This window comes from Dama dama, chromosome 14, assembly GCF_033118175.1.
Source record: "Dama dama isolate Ldn47 chromosome 14, ASM3311817v1, whole genome shotgun sequence".
Lineage (NCBI taxonomy): Eukaryota > Metazoa > Chordata > Mammalia > Artiodactyla > Cervidae > Dama > Dama dama.
Genome location: NC_083694.1, coordinates 50,695,353 through 50,718,607, shown reverse-complemented (window position 1 = coordinate 50,718,607; position 23,255 = coordinate 50,695,353). Strand labels below are relative to the sequence as shown.

Here is a 23,255-nt window from a genome sequence, read left to right as displayed (position 1 = left end):
TCAAGAGGCTCTGTAGTTTCTCTTTCCTTTCTACCCATTAGGGTATCATCTGCATATCTGAACTTATTGATATTTCTCCCAGCAATCTTGATTCCAGCTTGTAAGTCAGTCAGCCCAGCATGATGTACTCTGCATCCAAGTTAAATGGGCAGGGTAACAATATACAGCCTTGAAGTGAAGTGAAGTGAAAGTCCCTCAGTTGTGTCTGACTCTTTGTGACCCCGTGGACTATACAGACCTTGAAATTCTCTAGGCCAGAATACTGGAGTGGGTAGCCTTTCTCTTCTGCAGGGGATCTTCCCAACCCAGGGATTGACCTCAGGTCTCCCACATTGCAGGTACGTTCTTTACTAGCTAAGTCACAAGGGAAGCCCTGTACAGCCTTAATGTACTCCTTTCCCAGTTTTGAACCAGTCCATTGTCCCATGTTCAGTTTTAACTGTTGCATATTGACCTACATACAGGTTTCTCAGGAGACAGGTAAGGTGGTTTGGTATTCCTCTCTCTTCAAGAATTTTCCACGTTTGTTGTGACCCACACAGTCAGAAGGCTTTCGAGTAGTCAATGAAGCAGAAGTACATGTTTTTTCTAGAATTGCCTTGCTTTCTCTATGATATTGCAGATGTTGACAATTTGATCTCTGGTTCCTCTGCCTTTTCTAAACCCAGCTTGTACATCTGGAAGTCCTCCGTTCACGTGCTGCTAAAGCCTAGCTTGAAGGATTTCGAGCATTACCTTGCTAGCATGTGAAACGAGCACATTTGTACAGTAGTTTGAAAATTCTTTGGCATTGCTCTTCTTTGGGATTGAAATAAAAACTGACCTTTTTCAGTCTTGTGGCCACTGCTGAGTTTTCCAAATTTGCTGGCATTTTGAGTGCAGCACTTTTAACAGCAGCATCTTTTAGGATTTCAAATAACTCATCTGGAATTTCATCACTTCTACTCACTTTGTTCATAGTAATGGTTCCTAAGGCCTACCTGGACTTCACACTCTAGGATGTCTGGTTCTAGGTGAGTGATCACACCATCCTGATTATTCTGGGTCATTAGGACCTATTCTGTACAGTTCTTCTGTATATTCTTGCCACCTCTTCTTAATCTCTTCTCCTTCTCTTAGGTCTTTACAGTTTATCATGCCTATCCTTGCATGAAATGTTCCTTTGCCATTTCCAGTTTTCTTGAAGAGATCTCTAGTCCTCCCTAATTTAACAAGGCTCAGAAGAGATGATCTCCAAAGTTCCTTTTACATGAAAAATGCAGATCACATAATTTTGGAAGATGTAGCTCTCAATATATAGTTTTGGTAAGGAAGAAGGGAGAGAATCAACTGCATTCAAGGCAGACCACTAAGGATATTACCTGGCAATATGTTCAGCAATTTTGTTTCAGTTTGGAATCATGAAAAATTGGAACTCATGACTAGTCTCTTGCATCTCAGTATCAGCTATTGCCAACACAGTTTTAAACACTACAGTTTCTGTAAACAAAAGCATGTTTATATCTGTGTGAGGAAACACAGAAGAGCCTGAGCTCCTGTGGGCATTTACTGTTCAGATTGAGGCCTCCCTCACTGCCCACTGAGCTCCCTGGTGCACTGCAGTCGTTTGTTGAATGATTGAAATGGATTTATATCCAGTAAAACTTCTTAAATGAGAATGTAGAGTGGTCTATTGTTTCAGTCTCCCTTACTCATTTGAGATGATAAAGGAAGTAACATGGATAATGAAAGCTGATCACCAGTGGCTAGTGTTTGACCTTACTTCTGCCTCCCTGTGCTTTTCTAGGCCCCAAAGACGAAGACGAGAAGCCTTCTGCTTCCACCACCGAGCAACCAGCCCTCCCTCAGGAGGTGGTGAGCCAGGATGTGCCTCCGGAGCTCACCCTCCCTCCCCCTGCCCACGAGCCCCAGAAAGGACCAGATGTGGAGCTGGAAGCAGCGCTCTGTGAGGCGAACGAGGTGGTGGAGGAGGAAGAGGAGGAGGAGGAAGAGGAGGAGCTGGAAGAAGGGGGGGACGAAGCAGCTGATGTGCCAAATGAAAGTTCCCTGAGAGAGCTGGAGATACGATGTGACGAGAAGCCCGAGGATTTGTTAGAAGAACCAAAAACTGTTTCAAAGGAAATTCTCGAAGACTCTGCGGAGGCAGCCCCTGTTGTGAAAACTCCCAGAGCCAGAGAAGAGGCCAACGGGGACGTGTTTGAAACATTTCTGTTCCCATGTCAGCACTGCGAGAGGAAGTTCACAACCAAGCAGGGGCTGGAGCGGCACATGCACATCCACATGTCTACGGTCAACCACGCCTTCAAGTGCAAGTACTGCGGGAAGGCCTTCGGCACACAGATCAACCGGCGGCGCCACGAGCGGCGCCACGAGGCCGGGCTGAAGCGGAAGCCCGAGGACCCAGCCAGCGGCAAGGCCTCCGGCGACGGCGCTCCTCCCCAGGACGACACGCAGCCCCCTAGTCTTGGGCAGGATGGTTTGACCTTGAGCTCAGAGAAGGCGTCCCAGGACTCAGTGACTCCTTCCGTTGTAGAAGAGAACGGCGAAGCTAAAGAGCTTCACCCGTGCAAGTACTGTAAGAAGGTTTTCGGCACTCACACGAATATGAGACGGCATCAGCGCAGAGTTCACGAGCGGCACCTGATTCCCAAGGGGGTGCGGCGGAAAGGGGGCTTCCTGGAAGAGCCACAGCCCCCAGCAGAGCAGGCCCTGCCCGCCCCGAGTGTCTACGTCCCCAGCACAGAGCCAGAAGAGGAAGGGGAGGCAGACGATGTGTACATCATGGATATTTCCAGCAATATCTCTGAGAACTTAAATTACTATATTGATGGTAAAATTCAGACCAGCAGCAGCACCAGTAACTGTGATGTTATTGAGATGGAATCCAATTCGGCAGACTTGTACGGAATAAACTGTCTACTCACTCCCGTCACAGTGGAAATAACTCAGAACATAAAGACCACACAGGTCCCTATAACCGACGGTCTCCCTAAAGAGCCTTCCAGCAGCACAAACAGTGAGTCTAAGAAACGGAGGACTGCTAGTCCGCCCGTGTTACCCAAAATTAAAGCTGAGACTGAATCTGATCCTGCCACACCTTCCTGTTCCTTGAGTCTGCCTCTCAGCATATCAACCACAGAGGCAGTATCTTTCCACAAAGAGAAAAGCGTGTATTTGTCATCAAAGCTCAAACAGCTTCTTCAGACCCAGGATAAATTAACTCCTCCTGCAGGGATTTCAGCCACTGAGATACCCAAATTAGGCCCTGTCTGCGTGTCCGCTCCTGCGTCGATGCTACCCGTGACCTCGAGCAGGTTTAAGAGGCGAACTAGCTCTCCCCCCAGCTCTCCCCAGCACAGCCCCGCTCTGCGAGACTTTGGAAAGCCAGGAGATGGGAAAGCCATGTGGACTGAGGCAGTTCTAAGCTCCAAAAAACCCAAATTAGAGAGTCACAGCAACTCACCAGTGTGGAGTTTGTCTGGGAGAGATGAAAGAGAAACTGGGAGCCCGCCAGGCTTTGATGAATATAAGGTGTCTAAAGAGTGGGCAGCTAGCTCTACTTTTAGCAACGTGTGCAACCAGCAGCCACTGGATTTGTCCAGTGGTGTGAAACAGAAGACTGAGGGGCCAGGCAAGGCTCCGGTCCAGTGGGAGGCCGTGTTAGACCTCAGTGTGCATAAAAAGCCCTGTGGTGACTCTGAAGGCAAGGAACTCAAAGAAAACCATGTGCTGCAGCCAGCCTGCAGTGCTGTAAAGAAAAGGAAACCCACCACCTGCATGCTGCAGAAGGTCCTTCTCAACGAATACAATGGTGTCGACCTCCCTGTAGAAAACGCTCCAGATGCGTCCGGAAGCACCAGTCCCTGTAAACCTCTAGAACCTCAGCCAGACCCTGACCTTGGTCTCAACTCAAGCTTGACTGTCGCTGTTGTCGAGTCTCCTCCTGACGTTTCTTCATCGTCACCTGCCCTACAACCATCTTCCCTTTCTTCCGGGCAGCTGCCGCCTCTCCTGACCCCCACCAATCCCTCTTCTCCTCCACCCTGCCCTCCCGTGTTAACTGTTGCCACCCCGCCACCTCCCCTGCTTCCTACTATCCCTCTTCCAGCCCCCTCTTCCGGGGCGTCCCCTCACCCGTGTCCTTCTCCACTCTCGAATGCCACCGCACAGTCCCCACTTCCAATTCTGTCCCCGACGGTGTCTCCCTCGCCATCCCCCATTCCTTCCATGGAGCCCGTTATGTCTGCCGCTTCACCAGGGCCTCCAACACTCTCCTCCTCTTCCTCCTCTTCTTCCTCCTCTTCCTTCTCATCTTCCTCCTCCTCCTCTTCCCCTTCGCCGCCTCCTCTCTCAGCAGTGTCATCCGTGGTTTCCTCTGGGGATAATCTGGAAACCTCTCTCCCCATGATATCTTTTAAGCAGGAGGAACTAGAGAGTGAAGACCTGAAAGCCAGGGAGGAAGCCCCATCCACCACTGAGCAGGAGATCATCCAGGAGACATTCAACAGAAACTTTGTCTGCAATGTCTGTGAATCACCTTTTCTTTCCATTAAGGATCTAACCAAACATTTATCCATTCACGCTGAGGAATGGCCCTTCAAATGTGAATTTTGTGTGCAGCTCTTCAAGGTGAAAAGTGATTTGTCAGAACATCGCTTTATGCTTCACGGCGTTGGGAATATCTTTGTGTGTTCAGTTTGTAAAAAGGAGTTTGCATTCTTGTGCAATCTGCAGCAGCACCAGCGAGATCTCCACCCAGATAAGGTGTGCACACACCATGAGTTCGAAAGCGGCACCCTGAGGCCCCAGAACTTTACGGATCCCAGCAAGGCCCACATCGAGCACATGCAGAGTTTGCCAGAAGACCCTCTAGAAGCGTCTAAAGAAGAAGAGGAGTTGAACGATTCTTCTGAAGAGCTTTATACGACCATCAAAATAATGGCTTCTGGAATAAAGACGAAGGATCCAGATGTTCGATTGGGTCTCAACCAACATTACCCAAGCTTTAAACCACCCCCATTCCAGTACCATCACCGCAGCCCTCTGGGCATTGGTGTGACAGCTACAAACTTCACTACGCACAACATCCCACAGACGTTTACCACCGCCATCCGCTGCACCAAGTGTGGGAAGGGCGTGGACAATATGCCTGAACTGCACAAACACATCCTGGCATGTGCCTCTGCGAGTGACAAGAAGAGGTACACCCCCAAGAAAAACCCGGTCCCGCTGAAGCAGACTGTGCAACCCAAAAACGGCGTGGTGGTTCTGGACAACTCTGGGAAAAACGCCTTCAGACGAATGGGCCAGCCCAAAAGACTGAACTTTAGTGTGGAGCTCAGCAAAATGTCTTCGAATAAGCTCAAGTTAAACGCGTTGAAGAAAAAAAACCAGCTCGTCCAGAAAGCAATCCTGCAGAAAAACAAGTCTGCGAAGCAGAAGGCTGACCTAAAAACCACTCCCGAGTCGTCCTCCCACGTCTGCCCGTACTGCCACAGAGAGTTCACGTACATCGGGAGCCTGAACAAGCATGCCGCTTTCAGCTGTCCCAAAAAACCTCTTTCTCCTTCCAAAAAAAAACTTTCCCACTCTTCCAAGAAAGGGGGGCACCCATCACCTGCCGGGAGTGACAGAAACAACAGCAGCAGCCACCGCAGACGGACAGCAGACGCCGAGATCAAAATGCAGAGCATGCAGGCGCCTCTGGGCAAGACCAGAGCTCGCAGCTCGGGCCCCTCACAGGTGCCGCCACCCCCCTCGTCCTTCAGGTCCAAGCAGAATGTTAAATTCGCCACTTCAGTCAAGTCCAAAAAACCAAGCTCCTCTTTAAGGAACTCGAGCCCCATACGCATGGCCAAAATGACTCACAGCGAGAGCAAGAAGCCCAAAGCTGCAGCCAAGAACCATGCAACTCCCCTCTCAGGCAAGACGTCGAGGAGCCTGCACGTGAGGGCTCAGAAGAGCAGAGCCGTCTTACAGAGCAAGTCAGCCTTGGCCAGTAAGAAACGGACAGACAGGTTCAGTGTAAAATCCAGAGAACGGAGTGGGGGGCCAATCACCCGAAGCCTGCAGCTGGCGGCTTCTGCCGACCTGAGTGAGAGCAGGAAGGAGGATGGCAGTGGCAAGCAAGAGCTGAAGGACCTCAGGTAAGCAAAGCTCCAGGGTCAGAGGAATTCAGAGCTCAAGAGCAAGGGGGGAAAGACGGTTGGAAGAAAACATTTGCGCAATGGCTCCTTTTCCTTTTTCCTGCACGATTTTGACATAAGCATTTAAAGGAAATAGCTGTTGCTTAAGGTGTAGACAGACGTGGAGGAGGGTCAGTGCTTTGGCTGCTGCAAAGATGGACGCATAGCTTTTATTTCACATGTAGGACTCACAAAGTGGTACCATTTCTTTAATAGGGCCAGTTATGAACTGGATTTGAAGCCATGAAAAGCTCCCCAAAGTACCCTACTATGAAACGGTGAAATTCTCTGAAACTTCCTTTATATCTTGGGTGGTATCCCAGTGTCACTTGTATTAACTTTCCCATCATAGATGTCTTCTTATGTTCTGATGTATTGCGGAGTTCATTAAAACCATATTACAATCTGACTTAATATTTCTGTGACTTAAAGAGTGGTTCTAGCAACTGAGACTGCTTTTTATTACTCATGCTTTCTTCTGTAGTGTTTTAATTTTAAAAACTTGCCTCTTAGTCAAAATAAATCAAAACACGGTACCCTGTTCATTTTAAAATGCTGCATGTCTGTGTCTTCTCCTGTCCCCCCCACCCCCTAGCGGCTCATGTCTCCAAGCATAGGGTGATAAACAGCCAGATTCCCATGGCCGGGGGGGATGAGGAGAGAGTGCATGCTGAGGCCAGACCCTGTGGTTCTTCCAGGTGTGGGTGGGGACCCAAGGCAAGTCACCCCACTTGTCAGTGCCTTTGTTTCCCCAGTGTGATGTCAGAGCTCATCTTAGATCTAAGGTGATTTCTCTGTTTGTTGTGTGTTTTTCCTGCATTAAAATGTTCTTAGTGATAGATAAAAAACAGAGGGCAGGAGTTAAGTTTGTTACGTTGACTTCTTAAACTTTCTAAGTTACTTCACCTATGAGTGGAGTGTACTTTTGGTATTCCTGCTGCTTCCTGCATAAGACCTGCAGGTCCATCTCCGGTGAAATTATTCATCATCAGCTAGAATTTCTGAGAAGTGTTGAAAACTCCTGTGTCCTTTCAGAGTGAGCTGCGTGACTCTAGGCTGTTGGCTGTAACTTTGTGTCTCAGAATCCTTTGGTATCTTAAGCGAGCAGAGTTAACTGCGGGGGGAGGGGGAGGATGACTGCGGTCTGGAGGGGTCACGAGGGCTCAGAGACGCTGTTCCTACCGCACAGTCGATGAGCCAGGGTTCTTGATGCTGGTGCCATAAGTCATGGCTGAAGATGGAGAGAAGGATCATTAGCCAAGGGCAGACAGGAATGATGGACTGTAGGAATAAAGGATCAGATTTTTCTGTTAAGCTTCTTCATAAAAGTTACTGTAGATCTCACTCAGCATCTGGTGTCTGACCCTGGCATGTGCGTATACAGCATCTTGGAACTTAGTCCTGGCGAAAGTAAACACCTGTTGATCAGCTGTCCAGACTGCCTGCCGGTAGCAGCTTCACTATGTACCTCCTTGTGCTCAGTCTGTTCTGGAAGTTCAACAACAGGACGTTCTTGAGCTGTCCTTTCCAAGGTTCAAGAACCCAAAACATGCTGTCATTTTCACGGACTGTACTAAAAAACGTTTCCCAAGTGGTTGATGCTTTAGAATGTACTCTGTATTCCTCTTTGTCTCCGATAGTATCTGCAAGAATCACTTATTTTGTATTGGATCCCATTTATACAGTTCAAAGGTAAAGTTGATATGGAAAAATTAATATTCTGTAAAGGAAACCTGAGTGAGGTCCATCCAGTGCTTTTGAAGGACCCTTAAAGACTGCAGAGGACCTAAGTGCCTAATAAAATTGTGTCTGTTTTTTGCTCCAGTTAGTTTTAATTATTTTGCTTTGTTTGTGAGTTAACATTGCTGGAATGAAATTTGACCTAAAAGGAAACAAGAATCAGATAAGAGGTGGATAAATTGTTCTGGCTGTATATGGTAGCTGCAGGCTTCCTTGGAAGCTGGCTGCAGCTTTGTGTGAGACACAGGAGCTGTGCTGCAGACACATCTGAAGGATGTGTGTCTTTCACAGGGGTCCACTTAAAAGTGATCTTTAAGTGTTTTGGGGAATTACAAAATGAACATTCAGTGGGACATCATATTTTGATTATCTGGGCAGAAGAGTGGGCGTTTCTTCAGAGCGCTGTGGTCGTCTTGGTACCTTGTAGTGAATTTGGTTTAACACCAGAATTCTCGGCACAGGCCTGGAGGATGTAATGGTTCGTCTGTGTCACTCCGGGCTCCTAGCAGAGGCCTCTCCTTGGTTCATGTTTGTTACCCTACACTGGCAGGGAGTTCACTAGACGTCTTTCCTTTTCAGTGTATTTCTTCTTAGAAATTGTATTCAGTGGGGATTTTGTAGTACAAGTTTGGAAATACCCGCTTCCATTCTGTTTTCAGTGTTTTTGCTGTACTCTCCCCATTGCACATTCAAGGACTTAGCCCGGAACTGGCAGCACACCCTTTTCCTGTGTATTTCATCATAACTATGATTAAGGGCTGGTCCTCAACGGACAGGCGTTTTACATTCAAATACCAGTTTAGAATTCCTTAGATTTTCAAGTATACACTTGCAGTCAGCCGTGAGAACGACGTCAGTTTTCCATCCCACACTGAGGGCTCAGCAGAATTTGCCGTTCAGTCATTTCCTGGAGCACAAGCCATTGTGCCATTCAGGGTGTGAAAGAGGCATGTGCTCCAAATCCTTTTCTTAGGACAAAGCTGCAGAGACATTCTACTCTCTAGATTCTCCTGTTACAGCTCTTAATCCAGCAAACCCTTGTTGGGCTCACCTTCACTGTTCAGGACAACCCACTGGTGGCTTGTCAGTGGAACTGCATTTAGAGCTGTTGCTGAGGGCTCATTCCCCGGGCTGTAAGACAAAAAAGACAAGGAAAGAAGTATATTTTCTGCTCCCTTTTTACCCATCTTTAGTCTTAGTGAGTCCCAAGGCATTTTTACATTCTTCAGTACTGCTTTTAGAGCAACTTTTTTTTGTTTTTTTTTAATACTGTGTTCCCATTGCAGCCAGTTAAGGACATGTAAATAAGTGATGGAGAAGTAAAATAAAATTCCAGACCAAGTTTTTCCATTTACCATGAAAGTGATTAAAAGAGGAAAACGGTGCTGATTTCTCACATCCCATCTCTGCCACACCACTCCAAGGAGATCGTCTGTGGCCCTCCCAGCACTCCCTGCACATCTTCCTACTCATCCTGTTGCTGTCTTCACATTTGCCCCGTGGTCTCCCTACCTTTTCTTAAACTTGGTCAGTTCATAGAAGGTTGTGTCATGTTGTCATTTATCTTCAGTTTTCTTATTTTCTAGGAACTTTCTGTAGAAAAGCACCCCCCCCCCCAAACAAAACAAACCTTAATAATTGACTAAATATCTTGCATGCTCAACTTAGGATAAGCACTACGGCAAAGAATACGAAATCTGCCAAGCTTCTGAGACCAGTTGAAGCTAACTCAAAAATCCTAACACACAGCTGATTGCCCCTAACACAAGAAGCCCACTGGCTTCTTGTTGCCCTGGGTAGAATCAGGCACGCACTCCTTCACTGGCACCCAGCCCACGGGGCTGGGCTCTCAGGTGATTGAGATGTGGAGGGCGCTGTGACACAGGCTGGCTGACCCAGCTCCTGGTCCCTGGGACTGGTAACTCAGACCTGAGTGTGGCCCTGGTTTTTGGCACATAGCAGAGAAAGGAACGATTTGAACCTGACCTTGCAAAGCAAGTTTTCTGTTTCGTCAGTCGTCGATTGTAGATTTCAGGGATGGCAGATTGGATGCACTCATTTTATAATGTTTTGGTCACACACACCAGCTCTTGATGCCTTTCCTTTAAGTGAATTGTAGATAGAGGCATTGAACTTCTTTCTTAGCCTGTTTTCTTGTTTGTTTGTTGTTTTTTAATCACAAGCCGAATGCCAGCATAATGGAGAGGAAACCAGGTTGGATATGAACTCTTTTCTATGCCTCTTCCAGTGTCATGTTTATATATCCAAATGGACATGATCCTCTCAGATTATTATCTGGCACTAATTTATAACTGTTATATTATTGGAAATGGTATCTGTATGTCAGTGCCCAGGAAACATCACAGGCTTGTGCAGATGTATGTCTACACATAAGTGTAAGTGAATTTACATATCAGATTTTACACTTCAGTCTCTAATAGAGATTTAAAAAGCCCAACAAATTGGCCTATTTCTGAGTGTATAGGTATCATTTCTCCATGCATTATCTGCCTTCCCCCTGATTGATGACTGAGTTGATGGAAAATGACTAGGTTTTATTCATGTTTTTTTGTTGTTCTCAACTTTAAAAGTAATCTACCTCTTAAAATTTGTAGTTTAATACATGTTTGGTGAACTTGTGCCACTTTAACCCTTTCACTATCATTCCCATTTTGTTACATTTCTGTTGTGGGGACTTTATGTTGAAATATTGTATAAAGCATTTGTAGCAGTTTAAAAATAAAATATTTAAAATTATTTAAATTGTTTTGGACGCTTCAATTGTATTATATGTGATTTACATTTTACATTTTTGTTTGAGTTGTTAATCTGGAGAGTGTTCTTGTATTGAAGTTTGCTGTTAGTAATTTTATTCTTATTGGAGAGTGATATAAAAGACTATTCTAAAGAAAACATTAAAATTTACAAAATGACATACAAAAGGGGTTGTCCTTTGATTTTAACCAATGTAGCCTTGAGAGAGAGAGAGGTTAATTATAGACAAGAGTGGTGTTTGCTATGCTTTCCCCTTCCAGCATGAAATAAATCATTTGAGCTTGTCAAATGTATGGAAAGGTTTTTTTATGCTGTTGCTAGCAAGCACTTCATGAAGAGGGGGAATTCAAATGATGCATTTTATATCATTGTAATCAATAAAAAACTTTCTGAAAGCTGTGAAAGGACTGCATTTTGTACATCATTGGGGTCAGTTAAGGGGGAAAATGAAGGTGTATGTGGGAGGGGCGTTCACAGGCTGCATCACTGAAGTGCAGTGCTGAGCCCCCCAGCCGACCTCCTCCCACTTGTCTCTACTTGGCATTGATTGAATATTTGTGAATTCATGTCGCTTCTATACCACCTCAAGGGTAGACATGCAACTGGCCGCTGGTGCTAAGTGCAGAGACAGAACTTAACTTTGGTAAGAGTGAAATAATTGCCCATGTGGAATGTCAGCTTCCTTTGTATACTTGTGGACATTTCACTCTATAGTCTGGAGACTTTTATTTTTATGGATCCACAAAGAATGAAACAAAGAAGTTGTAACATTTGTATTAAGTTGCTATGAAATTGCTGTGTTTTTTTGTTTGTTTATTTTTAAGATTAAAAATGGCTGAAACAGGCAGTTTCATAAAATCCTCCATGGGAGTACTTGTCCTGATACTTTTTATCTGCCTGTGTCCTTGCTGTTCGGGAAAGGGTGGTAAAGCTGAAGGTGGGATCAGCCTCACTCAGTGAGATGTTCACACTTGTGGCTTATGGATTCCCAGCTTAGAAAACCCCAAAAGGCTTAGGAGGCAGGTGTGTGGAAAGAAGAGGTGGAGGCGCGAAGCGGCTTTCAGCATTAGCCCTGTAAATGCTCTAGAAGCCAAGTGCTGAGCCCAGAACCCAGGGAGGAGCCCCCGATGCTGTGAGCTCTAGAGGGAGCGCTGCTCTGGGAGCAGGGTGTGGGTGTCCGCCTCACCCACCTGCTGTCCCTCCAGGCCCCTGACAAAGTACCACCTCCATCCCCCTCCTCGGTGGCTTAGCCTTGGGCAAGTATTTTGCCTCGCCCAGAGTGGGGAATGGGGAAGATGGTCTCCCGAGTTTTCCTTCTAGCAGGAACTCCTTCCAGGCTGTGTGTGCTTAACAGATTTCTCATTGGGTCTGAAAGAGCCGGGTGAGGGCTGTCATGTCCCCCTGGATATGGGAATACTCAGATACTTAATCAGGTGAGGATCCCCAAGAAGGCGCTCAAGTCCCTCCACAAGAATGGCTTAGGGTTTAACTCTGTGAAGTTGAAAATTTTTTAAAGCTATTAACTAAAACCTTATGTCCCTGCAGCTATTTGGGAGCATCCGGCAGTGTCTAGGCTGGCTCTTTTAATTTGGATGTTACCAGTACTTTCTAGCGCAGTTTTTTACAAAAATCACAGTAATTTATTGAGTACCTATTGTATACCAGGCTGTGTTCTAGATACACGTTGTGTCCAGTTTACATCAGTGGACAAAAATCCCCACCTTTGTGAAGCTTACGTGTGGTGCCTTTCTCCAGTTTTTATTACTTCAAAACCTCCCTCACTTCGTCACAGTTCTCCCAAGGCTAGGAGGTCAAGAAGATGCCTCTACCTTAGTATTTGAGGGTAGATATTTAGATAACTAGAGACTTTTAATACGTTAAAGCAACTCTTCTAAAATTATATCTCAGTGCATTCGATGAGGTGGTTAGATAGCATCACCGACTCAATGGACATGAATTTGAGCAAACTTGGAAATAGTGGAGGACAGAGGAGCCTGGCATGCTGTAGTCCATGGGGTCGCAAAGAGTCAGACATGACTTAGTGATTGAACAACAGCAAATGCATTCGTTATTTTATTTCTCTGTACTTTAGCTTGCTCTCTGGCCTCACTCTGGATTGATGGACTTAGCATTAGAAACACTTACAAAGGACACTTTGCCTTGAAAGTGGGTTAGAGTACGGATGGGTGAGGACAGGCTGTAACGTGAAGGAAGTGTTATTAGCTCATTTTGTCCAGCTCTTTGCGACCCCATGGACTGTAGCCCACCAGGCTTCTCTGCCCATGGGATTCTCCAGGCAAGAACACTGGTCTGGGTTGCCATTCCCTTCTTCAGGGGATCTTCCCAACCCAGGGATCAAACCCAGGTCTCCTGCGTGGCAGACAGATTCTTTACCGTCTGAACCACCGGGGAAGCCCTGAGAAAAGGACTCCGATATAAAAGCCACAGTTAAAGTAGTCCAGAGACCAGGCTGAGGATTGAGGAAAATGGTCTGCCATTTCTGTCATTCATTTTGGAGACATCGCCATGGCCTCCTCTGTCCCCGGCTGCATGAACCCTGCTCCTGCTGCCCCTTTGGGGTCCGGTCTCTGAATGTCCTGCTACAGTACTACTAAGGGGAGTGTGTTCAGGAGCCTCCAGGTGGTGATCAGGCCCCAGCTTGGCGCTTCTCAGACTTAACCCAGAGGTAGCGCTCAAGCTCCCAGCTCCAAGGCCCTAAAACCAGCCTTTTGTGTAAAGTGAGACCTTCCTGGGCTGGGACCTGGGTAGGGTGTCAGGTCACCATCCCAGGTGATTTCAGTGCACACTGAAGAATTTCAGAGTTTATGTGGGAAAAATAATGACTGTGTGTAGCTCTTAATTGCTAAAGTACTTGTGTGTTCTTAACATTGGCAGAATAGGTACCAACAGCATTGTTCACATTTTCTGAAAGCTGGGGGTCTGGTCTTGAGCCTGGGCTATATGCCTGCAGGAGGCAGAGGTGATAGTCCCCAGGGGAAAAGGAATGGCCAGGCTGTTGTGCAGTTTCTTGCTGAGCGTGTTGCTCAAAGGCCCCTCTTGGGCCCCACCTTCCTGGTGCCTTGACCCTTTCTGGGAGTTTGCCTGCAGGATGTAAGGCCTTAAATACGGCTGTACTGTGGGATTTTAAAAAAGAAAAAATATATGTTGGTGGAAATAATGACATCCATATTACTGTTGAAATTCTTTATAGATGAAAATGTCTAGTATTCAAAAAATGTTGAATGGAACAGAACCTGAGGTTTGAGTGAGTGTGATATAGGGACAATGTGAAGCTGCTCATCCCTTCAGGCAAATGCCCACCCAGAGTCCTGTTTGAGGGCTGCCCAACACGGCTCCATGCCACCCGCTGCCACGCATCCCCTGCCTCCAGCCACACCAGTGCCCCTCAGTTCTCCCACTCCCCTCTCTCGTGCCTCTTCCTCTCCGGAAGGTGATGGAAGTGGTCTGATGAGCCCTGGGGTGAATCTGACAGTTTCCAGGTGTTTGCTTTGTGTGAGCTGCTGTGCAGAGCATTTTCTAAATTTGACAAGAATCCCACGAGGTGGGTATCTTTTACAGAAAGAGGAACAGACACCAGGAACGGGGAGTGATTTTTGTTCAGAGGTCACACAGCTCTCAAGTGGAAAGCTAGGATTTGAACTGCCTCCAAGCTTAACACCTTCCTGTTGATCATTTTTATAGTTTTTTTTTTTTTTTTTTTTTTTTAAGCTTCATTTTCTCTAAATGTAGAACACAGGACTTTTACAGGACTTGCTAGCGTCTCTAGTGAGGGCTTTTCCAGAATCAGTGAGCAGGTAGACCCATCCCTTCTGGGTAAGCCTTCTTGCTGGTGCAGGAGGACTGTTGATAGTAAGGAGCTGCTCATGGGAACACATCTAGTTTCACTGTTTTAATTGTGGGCCTTGCTGCTTCCTCCATTGCAGAGCTTTTAGGTCCACTTGGCTTCATGGTGGTTGTTTAGTTGCTAAATCGTGTCTGATTTTTTGCAACCCCGTGAGCTGTAGCCTGCCAGGCTCCTCTGTCCATGGGATTTCCCAGGCGAGAATACTGGAGTGGGTTGCCATTTCCTTCAACAGGGTCTTGCCGACCCAGGGATCAAACTCATGTCTGAATTGTAGGTGGATTCTTTACCGATGAGCTACCAGGGGAGCCCAGTTGGCTTTTTAGATCAGTCTGGTTAGTCAACAAAACTCTGTTTAATAATAATATTGTTATTCGATTTTGGAAGTGGTTCTAAAGCAAGGTCCCCTGGTTCACCAGGAGTATTCTCAGGTGCCATGTGAGAACCTTGACCCGTTTGGCCACAATCAGAGTTGCTTGGGGCTTCCATTGCTATGTCAGCACATAGTCCATTGAGTGCAAAACGAAGGGTTAAGTTTTTGTCAAAAGTTACTTTTAAAATATTGGAGCTTGAAGGGTGTGTAGGTTTTATTTATTTTCTGGATTAAGAATTGAAAAAAAAAAAACCATCGTGACGCTACAGTAAATTATTAGCTGCTGCAAAAATGACATTCGATTGTGAACCATTAAAGGACTTGGGAACACTTTTATTAAACTTGCCGAACCACTGGGGTGATAGGATTTGTATGAGCTTGTTTTCTGTCTTATTTGGACCAGCTAAATTCCGTTTCAACTGTCTCTTACAGAAAGCGATCTGAAATTCAGGCGGATGGTCCAGAGAACATAGAAGCTTTTAATGGAATAAGTTCATGCCTGAATGTGCCTTCGCAGGTCCAGCTTATAACCCACAGCAGGATACCAGACAAAGAGCCAACGTTTTTGAAAATTCCTTGATAGATGCCACCCGGGTTACTCTGTAGGGTGTCATTTCAATATTGACAGAAAGCTACAGATAGAGTTTAAAGTATTGGTTTATGTCCTGAATCAGAACATATTTAAGCATATTTCCATGTCAGTGTTTAGACAAGAGCCTACTGTATAATAAAGGTTTAGATGACCTCTTGAGTCTTGGCATTAAATCTAAGTGTGAATTTTAAGTAGAAAACATTTTTAAATGACCTAGAGTTTGTTTCACACATAATAATAGAAGGGGGTTTAGGCCTTAGGATACAATTCTGGCCTTTTTTTTTTTTTTTTTTTAAGTTAGAATTTAAATTGAAAATTGCATTTGTGTCAGTACTTAATACTTGCCAAAAATATAACATTTTAATATTCTCTATTGGAATGAAGTTATTTAAAAGTCATGTGGATTCAATTTTCCTTGCAGTAACATTCTCTTCTCACTTGCTTTTTATAATCACATACAATCCTTGCCAGCCCAGCTCGAGTTTAGGGACATTTTCAGATGGGTTCTATTTCCAAAGCTATTATTGGGCCTGTGAATTCAGGCACAATCTCCTATAGTGATTCAGTCAGCCAGCCATTCAGAAAACAGCTTTCACGGTCAGTCTGGATCAGGAAGGTGTTGCTCAGTAGATCTGACAGACTGTCCCATATACAGCAGTTTTCAGAGGACCCTTGTGGTGTAACTGGACACCATGGAGGAGCTGAGGGTATTCCTGGCTGTTCCTTCCCTCCAGGCACTAACTCCCAGGAAGCTCTCTCACCACCTGAGGAAGAACAGTTGCCCTCATTTACAGACAAATCCATCGAGTCTGAGAAGGACCACATCACCTGTATTCTGCCCCACTGCAGTAAACGAAGATTCCAAACCCTGCTGGTTCCAGCTCTTTGCTGCTGTGTGAAACCATCTGATTCACTGGAGTTTTAAGATGGCCTTCCCAGGTGGTGGTGTGCTAAAGAATCTGCCTGCTAGTGCAGGAGACTCAGGCGACATGAGTTCAATCCCTGTGTCAGGAAGTTCCCCTGGAGGAGGAAATGACAACCTGCTCCAGTGTTGTTGCCTGGAGAATACCATGGACAGGGGCGTGATGGGCTACAGTCCTTGGGGTCACAAAGAGTCGGACATGGCTGAGCACACACATCCTACGTAATCACTGCATTCCCCAAGTGACTGGCGCTGATGCCATCACCCACAGCGGGGTTCTGTTGGGGAGAAGTTGGGGAGCACGCTGGAAATAAACATTGGAATGCCTAGCCATCTGGCTGCTAATTCCCTGGGTTCCATGTGTCATCGGTAGGACAGGCTGCTGGCTGAGCCCTGGGCCTGGTCTGTGAGTGGCTGGGCTCGAGGAGGTGGTGTGTGTTCCTATGAGGCTGATGGCTGTGGTGGTGATGGTGACCGCTGTCCTTTAGTGATCAGGACTTGAATCCTCACAATGATAGAGCCGGGGAGGCCCCACTGAGGAAACAGATGGGATGTAGTGACAGTCCCTGGTGGAAAGAGCCGGAGTGTGGTGGGTGATGACTGCTGAGGAACTCTGGGAACAGGCTGCTGAAGAAACTGCTTGCTTTCCAAGGCCCAGGGAAAAAGATTCCTTTATGGAAACTGACAAAGCTCAGTTTATTTTATAGTTGTTTCAGAGAAACACTCCCAAAGGCCCTCAGATGGTCCTTACTCTCCGTCTGGGCCCCCAGGCACGGCAAATGAGCCTGGGGCATCTGTGGATGCAGAGATATCTGGGGAGCTCTGGATGCCTGACCGCCCAGGGCCCCTCAGGGTTTTGCCTTGACTTCATTTCAGGCCCTGGGATGTAGCTAAGGACACTGACTGGCCCCAGACCCTGATCTGCTTATCACCTGTCCATCCCAACCTGAAGTACTGCCCTCCTCTCTCCATCCCCTCCTCCTGCTCTTTTGCTCTCAGAGGCCCTTCACTCATTCATACATTCTTTTCTTGATTTGTGAGCTTGGTTTACTAAATGTGCCCCCTCCTAGAATGAAAGTTCTCCCTGAGCAGGAATTTCAGTGTGTTCACTGCTGCAGCTCCAGCATCCCCCACACTGCCTGCCAGGTAGCAGCTGCTCAATAAATGTTTGTCAAATGAATAAAGTGTTCCTGGCTTCATCCCCTTTTTAGCTCTGTAGCCTTAGGCAAGTTCCTTAACCTCCAAGCCCCAGCTTTCCTATCTGTAAATAGCAGTAACAGTCCATCTGACCAGGAAGGATGGTTGTGAAGATCACAGGTGTGCCCGCCCTTGTATGGGTTGCTGTTACCTCTGGAATCTCAGTTTGAATCTGACTCAAGGTTGGGGCTGGTGCTCAGGTGCAGAGGGCTGGACTTCGGCCAACGATGAGTTTCCATGGCCACACAGGTCGCGGTGGCCAGAACCTACCTTCATCATCTCTTGCCTCCACCCAGAGAAGGAACTCAAGTGGCTGTCACTCTGGCTTCTGCTGCCTGTGACCCTGGGGCCCTTTGCTGTGTCTTAGGCAGGCCTGTGCTTCATGTACTGACTGTTGTTCAGTTGCTCAGTCATGTCCAACTCTTTGCGACCCCATGGACTGCAGCACGCCAGGCTTCCCTGTCCATCACCAACTCCCAGAGCTTGCTCAGACTCGTGTCTATTGAGTTGATGATGCCATCCAACCATCTTGTCCCTGTTGCCCCCTTCTTCTGACTGTAGCTGCTTCCCCTTCTCCCATCAGATAATGAGCCATAAAACAAAATCATTTTTCAAATCATAGTGGGAGAAAAAAAATTCTGTCATCCCCCCGTGTAACATTTTCTGTCGGTTTTGAATTTCAAAGTTAAAATGCAAATTTTTAAAAGCTGAGTTTGGAAGAAAACACCTCATTAGCTCTGTGAAACCATGAAAATTTAACGAAGGGACCCCAGTTCACCGAAATGAGAAGGATGGTCACTGATGTTTCCAAGCGCTTAATGGCCACTGTTTTCAGGGCTTTACACATACTGCCCCATTTAATCATTGTACCAACCCTATGGAATACTTTTATGTTCTCCCACTTTACAGATGGGAACCTGCAGCACAGAGGTTGTGTGGCTTGTTAGTACCCAGCTGCCCAGGTGTGGACAAGAAGCACCAGCTAATTTGAAGGAATTAAAACTTATGCTTGAGGTGAACAAAAGTCTTGGTTCTTTCTGCGTGTGTGCTCAGTCATGTCAGACTCTGAGACCCTATGGACTGTAGCCTGCCAGGCTCCTCTGTCTATGGGATTCTCCAGGCAAGAACACTGTAGTGGATTGCCATGCCCTCCGCCAGGGGATCTTCCCAACCCAGGGACCGAACCTGCGTCTCCAGAACTGGCAGGTGGTTGGTCCTTCCTGGTCAAGTCCGATTTGTATGTTCTCAGGAGACCATGCTGAGCAGTCTCAGCCAGCCCGGGTGTGAGGAACCACCTCGTCTGCCAGCTTTGTTAGGGGATGAGCAGATCCAGGCACCAGGGAATTAAACCTTGCTCCCTGGCATCACTTTCTAGTTCTTTTTTTTTTCCTTCTATTTTCATAGGAGTCTTTCCAAGCCATGGTTGGCAAGTGGGTTTCCATCTGTGCAAGGGGAGCAGCTGCCAGGGGTGCCGTGAGCAGGATTCCAGGCAGGGTCATGCTCAGGGATCCGGGCCGGGCCAGGTGCCCGGTGTCTGTCTTGGACGCAGGAAGGGGGATGACTCTATGCACAGGCATTTTGCTGTCAGGTCTAATGAAGCTGCTACTTCCCTCACTTTTAAAAATTGCCCGAACACCATTTCACGTTTCCTGGGAGGCTCAAGGTGATCAGCACCTTGTGTTTGGTGGTGAAGGGACACCCTCAGAGTTGAGGTGTGAAGGATCCAGAAGGTTGAGATGTGGCTCAAGTATTTTTGGAGAAGGTTGTACTTCTCACCATATCCTTTTTCATCTGTTATTTGTGGATATTGTCTGTACTCCCTGGCAGCCTTTAGATAGCTTCTGATCATTGTGGGCTGGGAAGCCGGATAGGGGCCCTATTGATGTGGTATGTAAATAAGGAGGTGGTTGTGTGTGCTCAGTCATGTCTGACTCTTTGTGACCCCATGGACTGTAGCCATGGACGGAATACTCCTCTGTCCACGGGATTTCCCAGGCAAGAATACTGGAATGGGTTGCCACTTCCTACTCCAGAAGGCTCTTCTGACTCAGGGATAGAATCTGCGTCTCTTTCATCTCCTGCATTGGCAGGTGGGTTCTTTACCACTGGCATCACCTGGGAATCCTCTAAAGAGGTGCTTAGGACCTGAGAACACCCAGGGACCTCCCTAGTAAGCAAAGTGCAGGGCAGAGAGGGGAGCGTTGAGTGTAAAACACTGAACTTGAACAGTAGACTGCTTGCCTGCTTTTAAGCTCACAAAGCATATGTTCTACACGTGGAGAGAATCAAAGGAATGTTTCAGTGACAGGGCACACAATTATTTCCTCAGCAAAAGTTTATCGCAGGAGAAGCACCTTAATTCTGCATTAAAGATACATCTTTTTTATGGCCATGCCTGTGGTATATCATTTCTTAGTTCCCTGGCGAGGGATTGAACCCAGGCTCCCTACATTGGAAGCACAGAGTCTTAACCAAACTGGACCATCAGGGCAGTCCTTGCACCTTGATCCTTACCTGATGCCTCTGTCCTGTAATCTCTTTTTGGGATAAATGTTTTATTTGGTGCCAGCTGTTCACAGGTGATTGAATCTGTAAGGAAACGCCTGGATATTCGTTCCATCCCAGGACTTTCCGCCCAGGCTGCTGGCCCTGCCTATTATGACTAGATTTTCCTCTTTAATTCATGATATTACTCCAGAAGTTTTTCAGAGTTTCTCTCATAATCAATGCATGGGCTTATAGGTGTTTTCTCCTCCTACCTCCTTCATTCATGTTTGGGCTCCTTTGAATGAACTTTAACCAGTGAGTTTGGTGAGGGGAAGTCTGGGTTAACTTGGCCTTCACGGAGGGGCCAGTTCTTTTGATGTACCTCAATAGATTGGCGTCAGATACTGTAGTTGATTTGTTGGTTCTGTTTAGTTACTTCATCACAATAATTAACACTATGTTTATAGCCTTAAAACTAAGAAATTTTAGTTGTTCAGCCTATTGGTGCCAGCCAGCAGCAGGTGTTCCATTAAGGCAATGTTCTGAATCTGGCTGGGCAGGTGCTTAGAGGGGAGAGTAGTTTGCTGGTCTGGTAGGTATTGTATGGTTAATTTCAGCCTGAGGTGGGAAATTTCCTGTGTTCCCTGCTGTGTGAAGGGGACCTAGTTTGGATTATTTCTCTGGGATGTTCACTTAGGGGACCACCTGCATCAGAAAACCACCTAGGAGGCTTATTAAGAATTCCAGACATACTAAACCATCATCTTTGGCAGGGGCGGGTGGTGGGCCTTTGAAGTCTTCCTTTTTATCAGCTTCTCCAATGAGTCTTACCCAGACTTCAGAGGTCCCCTTTGGGTCTTGTAAAGGGGGGAAAAGAATGACATGATATCACCCCATCTCATCATTTCATTTGCTTCTGGTTTTCATTTTTAATTATTTTCCTTTGCTTTTTCAGTCTTTTTGATATCTTCATGGCATTTTTCAAGTCTGAATGCTTATATAATAAAACACCCTGTGACAGATGAGCCAGCGCCACCAGAGAATTGGAAGAGTCACTTCTGAGGGTCAGAGCCGAGGTGACCCTTGAGGATCCCTTGCCTTGCTCATTGTTGCTCTTCGTGTGTCTTTTTGAGGGGAATATAGGACGTTAGGTCATTAACTGGTACAAGACTAGTATCAGAGAGAGCCCTGCTGGTGCCGTGTTCACTCCACCCTACACCTACTGCAGCACCCAGCACACAGTAGGTACTTAGCGGTGTTGTTTAGTCTCTAAGTCATGTCCGACTCTTGTGACCCCACGGACTGTAGTCCACCAGGCTCCTCTGTCCATGGGATTTCTCAGGCAAGAATACTGGAGCGGGTTGCCATTTCCTTCTCCAGTGGATCTTCCCGACCAAGGGAATGAACCTGTGTTTCCTGCATTTGCAGGCGAGTTCTTTACCACTGAGCCCCCAGGGAAGCGCCAAAACAAGATCCTCCTCCCTCTGTCTCCGGTTTTACCTCTGACATCTACTAAGGAGTCCCTCTCAAGTAGACCCTCTGCAATACATGGCCATGGATGGCTTCTCTTGCATGTTTTGTTATTTCTGCTCAAAACGAGGAACGCCTCCCTCTGGGAGCCTATACGCTGTTTGGTTTCACGATGCCATACTTACTTGACAGGGCTGTGCCAAACAAAGCTATTGCCCAGACTGGACTCAGCACATCTCACTCCCCTGGGCTACTTCTCCATCTCACCCGTGAGTCAGAGCCTCTGTGTAACGGGATCCAGCCAATGGAGTCAGAAGGCTGCACACAAGCCCTTGAGGAAGGCAGCACAGAGGTCTCCCATTTGCAGGTCATCAAGTCACATGTTCACTGTGACCTAAGGAATAATTGGCGTGGGTGCACTTTGCAGAGACAGGAGCCGGAGAGTGGGGTGGTGCCAGACATCTCTCTGAACTGCTGTTAGGATCCCAGCCGTGGATAAAATGAGAAAAGAGCCGAGGCTCAGTTGGTTTTCGTTTAACCAACCCGGCATGTGCATGGATGCCCCTCACTCCCCCAATGACACAGGGAGCACCCATGCCCTTCGATGCCCAGTTTTAAATGTAGCCAAGAGTCAGCTCTATTTGTTTCCAAACCTGTTTATGCCACTATTTTAACAATGTTTTATAATAATACAAACATAATCATGTGTATGGCTTCCCCGGTGGCTCAGCCTGCGAAGCAGGAGATGCTGCAGGAGCGATGGGTTCGATCCCTCGGTCGGGAAGATCCAATGGAGGAGGAAATGACAACCCATTCCATTATTGCCTGGGAAATCCCATGGACAGAAGAGCCTGGCAGGCTACAGTCCACGGGGTTGCAAAGAGTCGGACACAACTTGAGAGACTAAAAAACAACAACGATTGTGTTTATAATAAACATAGTAATAAATATGCCAGTATTATTGGATGTATATGATTAAATAGTATCCAAGCCTATGAAATATGAACATAGAGGTTTTTTTTATGAAAAGCAAAGTCGGATGCTGAGAAAGGCTCATGGTAATTTGCTTAAAAACCTACCATTTCAATTAGGTGTGAGTGAGAAACGTTGAAAAATTCACATAAAGACAGAAACATTTTGCACTCAAGTTGCTCTTAAAAATTTCTGAAGTTCTTGCTCCACTTGAAGCAGTAAGTGGAGAATAACTATGTGATGCATTATCAGTGTGGTTTAGTTAAGAAAGATGGTAGATCTTGGCCCTTCATTCATTCATTGATTCGTCTATTGACTCAAGAATGCAGGGCCAATGCCTGCTGTCATGTGTTGGGCGTTGTTCCAGGAGGATGTCGAAGTGAGCAGAACTGACAAAATTCCCCACCCCTGTGGAACTCCTATCCCGCTGGGAGAGACGGTGAACAAGCAAGTAACTGTATAGAATGTCAGCTGATGAATGCTGTGGGGAGAAGTGAAACAGAAAGGGGAGTAGAGTTTTAAGTGAAATGAGGGTACCATGTAAATGTAGCCTGACTGTAAAGGGACTATATGTATATATAGAGAGAAGAGGGGGTGGGGAGGGAGAAGGGAAACGACGCCTGTGAACATAGGGCAGGAGAGCCCTTGGCAGAGGGGACAGCAAGTGCAAGGGTCCTGAG

At 46.7% G+C, this 23,255-nt stretch overlaps 1 protein-coding gene across 8 annotated transcripts in view; it reads left to right on the top strand.

The window, feature by feature from the left end:
- PRDM2 (PR/SET domain 2) overlaps nt 1-23,255 on the top strand; it is a 132,487-nt gene that overhangs the window by 85,934 nt on the left and 23,298 nt on the right. For 4 of the 8 annotated variants that reach the window (XM_061160710.1, XM_061160707.1, XM_061160709.1 and 1 more), the window contains exon 8: nt 1,787-6,146. The exons of 1 other annotated variant lie outside the window; for it this stretch is intronic. In XM_061160710.1, the coding sequence (XP_061016693.1) occupies nt 1,787-6,146 (4,360 nt within the window). Of the gene's footprint in view, nt 1-1,786; nt 6,147-15,367; nt 15,775-23,255 lie in introns of those variants that run through there. 3 more of the 8 variants (XM_061160706.1, XM_061160712.1, XM_061160711.1) reach the window with 1 other exon arrangement.